Source organism: Olea europaea, chromosome 1, assembly GCF_002742605.1.
Source record: "Olea europaea var. sylvestris chromosome 1, O_europaea_v1, whole genome shotgun sequence".
NCBI lineage: Eukaryota > Viridiplantae > Streptophyta > Magnoliopsida > Lamiales > Oleaceae > Olea > Olea europaea.
The window spans coordinates 31,543,963-31,550,221 of NC_036237.1; the positions used below are offsets into that span (position 1 = coordinate 31,543,963).

The 6,259-nt window shown below is 34.7% G+C and overlaps 1 protein-coding gene across 2 annotated transcripts; it reads left to right on the forward strand.

The window, feature by feature from the left end:
- The first annotated feature begins 787 nt into the window (after positions 1–787).
- LOC111401241 lies at positions 788–5,786 on the forward strand. 2 transcript variants are annotated; one of them, XR_002703960.1, is made up of 4 exons: positions 788–1,389; positions 3,475–3,870; positions 5,077–5,175; positions 5,505–5,786. XR_002703960.1 is itself a non-coding variant. In XM_023028890.1 (4 exons), the coding sequence occupies exons 1-4, from the start codon at positions 1,100–1,102 to the stop codon at positions 5,538–5,540; spliced, it is 744 nt and encodes a 247-aa protein (XP_022884658.1). In that variant the 5' UTR covers positions 790–1,099; the 3' UTR covers positions 5,541–5,786. The 2 variants fall into 2 exon arrangements, 1 of the variants encoding a protein (XP_022884658.1); XM_023028890.1 differs by having other exon boundaries at positions 790–1,389; positions 3,475–3,793.
- The last annotated feature ends 473 nt before the right edge of the window (positions 5,787–6,259 follow it).

The following is a 6,259-nucleotide window of genomic DNA, read 5'->3' on the forward strand; positions in this document are numbered from 1 at the left end:
GGATTCTATATTGGTGGTCATGTTGACAAAATCAAAAGATAAAGGGCCAAGCTGCAAATTGACAGATGGTAATTTGGACGTGGCGTCTAATAGTTGCCCGTTGCTACAAAATTATATAAAGGAGTTACAAATTGTAATTTTATTTATTTTGTGACTCTAATTTTCTCAATATTTAAAACTAGTAAAAGGTTGTGAATAACTTTCAGCTAAGGCGAGGGGGGAAAAATACCAGTATGTCAAGCTGGAAGTCAATTTTTTTGATCTTTCATTATAAGCTCCCGTTTTAAAAATTTAAATTTTAATATAAGTCAAAGTCAACAATTGATTTTAATTTGGAATTTTATGGGATATATAAATTTTCAATTGCATTTTGTCGAAATATACTAAAAAGAAGGGCTAAATAAATTTCTTATATAGATTTTCGCCCCAACTTTTCACATGATATAGTTAAGGTCTTTGACCTTCAAGTGTAGGTTCAATCGATTCAAGAGGTTTGACCATACTTTTGATTAAAAATTTTAATTTATGATGGTTTCGACAAGTTAAATTCAACAATTAGTTTTAATTACAGATTTTAGAGAATTCATAATTTTTCAATTACACATTCAATTTTTATTTGGTAAATTCTGATAAAAATTGATGAAAATGATGGACGAGAAATTAAAATAAAAGCCTGATAAATTGAAAAATTAATAAATTTTAACAAAGTTTTTATAAAATCCTAGATAATGCAACCCTATTTATTTATTTATTTTTAGCTTCCAATTAGAGAAATTAGATAAATTGGAGGGATAAAAGAAGAAGAGCAGGAGTGGAGAGGAGGCATTTGTGCTACTTCAATGCAAACACGGAAATGTACATTTCTAATCTCAATTACTGATATTAATAATGCGACAAAATTGTCAATTGAAATCAGCGCTGGGCTAGGTCAGGTAAGGTTTTTCACTTTCTTAACGGGAATCTGTTATCAAATTTAAGTACTCTCTGAAAGGAAACCCTTTTGATTCTCCGATCGATTAGAATTTTTATCATTCGAGAAGAAATACAGGAAAGGAATTAATAGTGGAGTGATAAAGTAGGAATTGTTCGAATTCGGCATATGATGCGTTGTGGATTGAGGTGGAGAGAAATACAGGCATGGATTCGGGATTATGATAGGATTCAGTCGCTTGCAGTTAAACTGATCTACGTTCAGATTGGTTGTTCATTAATTGGATCGCTTGGGGCGTTTTACAACGGGGTCTTGCTTGTTAATTTGGCAGTTTCCTTATTCGCCCTTGTCGCCATTGAGAGCAGTAGCCAGAGTCTCGGCAGGACCTATGCCGTTCTTCTATGTTGCTCCATTTTGCTGGATGTTGCCTGGTTCATTCTCTTCTCTCACGAAATCTGGTGCGCCCTTTTTCTTATGCGTCATACTTGTATATTTCTAGTTCAATTTCTTCTTCATTTCCGTATCTTGTACGTCATCTTGTCATGTTGGAATGCAAGAAAACAGTAAGAAATCTTCTTGAATTCGTAAATGTTTATTTCAGTCATCTTTTTAGCGACACTGATATTTCCAAGAGTATAGTTGAAAGTAGCATAGGAATGTAATTTCTATTTTTTATTCTAGTTGAAGAATTTATCAGTACATAAATTGTTTTGTAGTTTCTTGATTCAAACTGGTTGATTGACAATACTTTTATGACTTATTTTTTATTTTTATTTTTATTATTATTATTATTATTATTTTTTTTTCACTCCCATTGTCAATTGTGAGAATGTGCCTGGCTTGTCCAGAGGATAATTCAATTCCACTTCACAAGTCCAACATTGCAGGGTTAGTAACATCCAAATGCATAATGCACAGTGTTACCCTTGCATTCAGGCAAACCATTTTCCTTAGTTGACAGTACCTGGAATTATTAGGAAGCACAGCTGGTCTTTAAATGATTCTTTCTCCAGTTCAAACACGTTTAGTCATTAGTGACTAATTAAATCTGACTTTTTATGAGCTGATTTCCAGTTGGGTTTTGCCCAGATTGGATGAATACAAGGAAAGTCCTAATCATCTAAGTCTGCAGCTGAATCAATTCAGACTAGCTGATTTCCAGTTGGGCTTTGCCCAGATTGGATGAATACAAGGAAAGTCCTAATCATCTAAGTCTGCAGCTGAATCAATTCAGACTACCCAAGAATTTGGCTCAATTAGGTTCATTTGTCCGTTACGAATGTGCACTAGCCTATCAAGTGCATTTATACTCCTCAACCTTGCTTTCAGGCGATAATTGATCTATATCTCTTGAAGCTAAATGTATTTATTCCTATCATCACATTTAATTGATTCTTTTTTACCTTTTTCTTCAGACTGATTTTATTCTTTTTGGGAGCACTGAAAATTTAATTAGTCACTAATGACTAAACTACACAATAAGAAAACAAAGGAAAAATTATTGACATTAAAGATTTAAGTTTAAAGAACAAAACAAATTGTTGTGATTTCGACATGATGCTCCGAGATTGTAAATGGTCTTTAAAATGTGACATGGTGATTACCTACCCCAAAATCTTGAGTCAGAAGGACGAAAATAGATCTAGGCATCTAGCATATACTTTTACGAAATGATATGCTTTTTCATTATGCTACGAATCTTGTTTATTCGTTTTATTGAGCTTTCTGCAAGATAGTGCCATGCACTTTTCCATGCATGTAGGAGAAAGAGAAAACTTCCCACCTTCACGGGAGAGTATATATCCCCATCATTAAATGGACAAAATACCCTCTATAATTATGTTTACACGAGTTTAAGCTTGGCCAGAATTTCATTTCTCTGAAGATTCTATGAACTTTATTTCCCACAGACCTAGTTCTTGGCTTCATGTCCTGTTAGTTTTATCTGAATACAATCGTCAGAGAAGCACTGTACAGATAGAAGATACACTTGCCAGTGCATCTTCACTCTTATCTGAAATCTCAATTCTCTTATATTTTTCTATAGTATAGTTTCAAGATTGGTTGTTGAGGCTTCTATTATTCTCTCTACTATGTGCTGATGCTATTGTTGAACTAAGGAAATTCATATGTGCAGAATTATCGACTTTTTCAGATTATGAAAATAAAAGATCTAGAGAATCAACTAAAAGGACAATTTGTGGTTTGATCACATATTTAGTCTCATGGCTAACAACCAAACACTAGCTAATTAGACAACTACATTGTGGAAGTGTTTCAGATTGTCACAGAATGCTGTTTGTTGACTCCGGATTAATTGATGCAAATTGCATGTAGTCTTCACTACATTACTTGTTTGGGTATATTTGTCTATCTATATTCCGGAAATGCTTATTTTTCTTGTGATGCGGGGATGTGAGCTCCCATCCCACCTCATCTCCACACATTCTACACACCTTTGTTTGTTAATTTAACTCAATACATCTGTCTTCTCATAGTTACCATCTTTGGACTCTTCTAAAGTTTCATCTATGCATATGCAGGCACATTTCATCTGAGATTTATGGAACTTTTGTTATCCTTTCGGTGAAGCTCACCCTAACAATGCAGATTATTGGATTTTCAGTGAGGTTATCATCTTCATTACTATGGATACAGATGTACAGAATGGGTGCTTCTTACATAGACAATTCAGCTCCTCGAGAAACAGATGTTGATTTGAGAAATAGTTTCCTAAATCCTGCAACTCCTATAGTTAGACACCCCTCTGGTTCTGATGATGTTATTGGTGGTGCTACATATGATCCAGCATATTTTTCGTCTCTTTTTGAAGATGGTAGAGATGATGCAAGTTTGTTAGGGGTATGATCCTCTCACTATGTTTGAGCTGTTCAACATTACCTCACCTCACCCTCCTGCCATTAAAAGTACTAGAAAAGGTAAAAAGAAAACGTAGAAGCGCGCAGAAGATATTAAAAGTCACTGCATCAACTCAAAAATTGAAAAGCTAAGCATCACTCTAAAGCTTTAAATCACTCTCTCAGGAGGCTAGTGAAATTTTAGGCAAATGTGAGCTTACACAAATGGTAAAATGGTAAAGCTAAGATCATGTTGGTTTAGAGGGAAAAAAAGATTTTTCACATGAATGATATAGTTCAGTGGTACTAAGAAAGGTGTATATTCAGCTATAACAGAATTACTAAGTAGACACGGACATACATGCGCGCGCGCGCACATACATACACGAGAATATTAGAAGTCACTGCATCAACTCTAAAATTGAAAAACTAAGCAACAGCTTGGATGTTGTTTAAACTTAGGGGTTGAAATCAACCTGAAGTAGGAAAATACAAGTTATCTGAAGCTATATTATTCCTCTCCTAGATCAGTTATGAGGCTCACAAGTAGCTCCCTCAGGCATCTATTATGTGATGTGAATAAATGCACCTGACATTGGGTGGGGTGTGCCTTTTGGGGAGTTTTGGGAGGGGGAGGGGAAGAGGAAGTAATGGTGCTGGGCGAGGATGAATTGCAATTACGAGGAAGAAAAATGGGCATACTTCACAGCAGGAAGCCGTATTAGATGTTAAAATTAAGGGGATAGTCTTGAGGTTCCATGATTTGTGAAACATGAGACTTCAGCAGATTGAATATGGATATTGTACTGTAGCAGTAGCATTTTGATTTAGAAGCAAGCAGTACCGACCTGGAGAAAGTTTTTGCAGTAGCCAACACTATGGAAGTGGTATAAAGCCCTCTGGGTCGGTCTCTTGATGGCCATAGATATACTACTGCTGGTGGGGAAGTATAGGTGGATGACACTGAAGACAATAATCAGAAAGTAATATGAAGAGGAAATAGAAGAAAGGAAAAACTGAAGGCTATGAATATAGGGATCCTGAGGATTTGCTGTCTGGCATATTTCATAATTTAATAATTCAAGAGATTGCAATCAGGCTTAGTAATGATAATGATGTTTGAGAGCTACATATGCTCTTACAAGCTGTTAAATCATTTTTTTCCCTGAATGCTTTTTGATTTTTATACGTATTTTTTTCCCACCTGAATCACTTTCAATTAACAATCATTTTGGAGTGCACATATGGCATCTTTACAGACATTGTGGTCTTCTTTTTAATTTGCAGGGTGGTCAAAATCATGGCATTGCTACATTGGAATCGCCCTCTTCTGCTGAAACTTCTCGACTTAATCCATCAATGAGCAGATCCTATCGTATTGAAGATGTGAGTTAGTGATAGTTATCTTAGTGAGCTTTATATACAGATTCAATTGCCATTCACTAAAGGAAATAACATTTTGCGATCTCCTTGTGTAGTCCAACAAAGTCTAGTCATGTTATTTGAAAATGTTTGATTAGATCATTTTGAGATTTTACCGCTGGGATTTTCATCAGCAAACTTCCCAAATGTAGAAATTTAATGCTACCAATGCTGGCAAATGAAGGGATATAGTTTTTAGATTCTTAATTTATCCTGCAAATTTTAGATTGGTGATAGCTACTATCAACTTCCATAATAATAATAACAACTCACAAATTAAACTTTTTCTGCAGGGCGATAATGCTGCACGAAAGCTCCAGATAGTTTGAGTCGAACTAGTTCTTTCATTTGGTGGTGTTGATACCCCGTATTCTTTGGAGGATTATTTTTTCAGTAAATTCTGCAGGCTCGTGTTAGATGGTAAGGCTTGTAAAGTTGTCCAGTTACTGTATTATTTTCTTGGCGAAGATGCACTCGAAGATGTCTTGATGTATCTTAATGACTGAATGGTTGTGTAAAGATCGTTTCTTTGTCAAAAATTTTGAAGCAATAGAAAGGTAGCCTTTAAGAATTAAGCCTATGAACTGCATTGTCAACTCATCTTCTCAAGAAGAAAAATAGAAAGGGCACAGATCAAGCTTGACCTTATGATAACAATATCAATTTTTTCTACAAAAAAAATCTTAATGAAATATTTAAAATAATTTATCGGAAGTGCAATGAACAATAGAGTGCACATTTTTTCAGTAATTTTAGTGACATGGAAATCGGTTTTGTTTGCTTTGAAATGCAGCATCTTGTGAATCCATCGTGTTTTTGAATGAAAGTTGTGCTTGAAATTATGAGTACGTTTGTCTTCGCGTCCTGCGTTGTTTTAAAAAAATAATAATATCTTTTTAAAAAGATACATTTTTTCACAACGGTCTATTCTCATTTTGGACAATGACATGTCATTGAAGAGAGAAATTTCAAAGTCCATCCAAATAAAAATGAAATGAAATTTATCTAAACTTTCCAAGTCGAAGAAAACTCCACTTTTGGTCAGAAA

Excerpts from the sequence above, each read along its gene's own strand:
- LOC111401241 (XM_023028890.1), top strand. The coding sequence starts at position 1,100 with ATGATGCGTTGTGGATTGAGGTGGAGAGAAATACAGGCATGGATTCGG. Across the intron at positions 1,390-3,474 it reads CTCTTCTCTCACGAAATCTG|GCACATTTCATCTGAGATTT; the intron begins GTGCGCCCTTTT and ends ATGCATATGCAG. Across the intron at positions 5,176-5,504 it reads GATCCTATCGTATTGAAGAT|GGCGATAATGCTGCACGAAA; the intron begins GTGAGTTAGTGA and ends CTTTTTCTGCAG.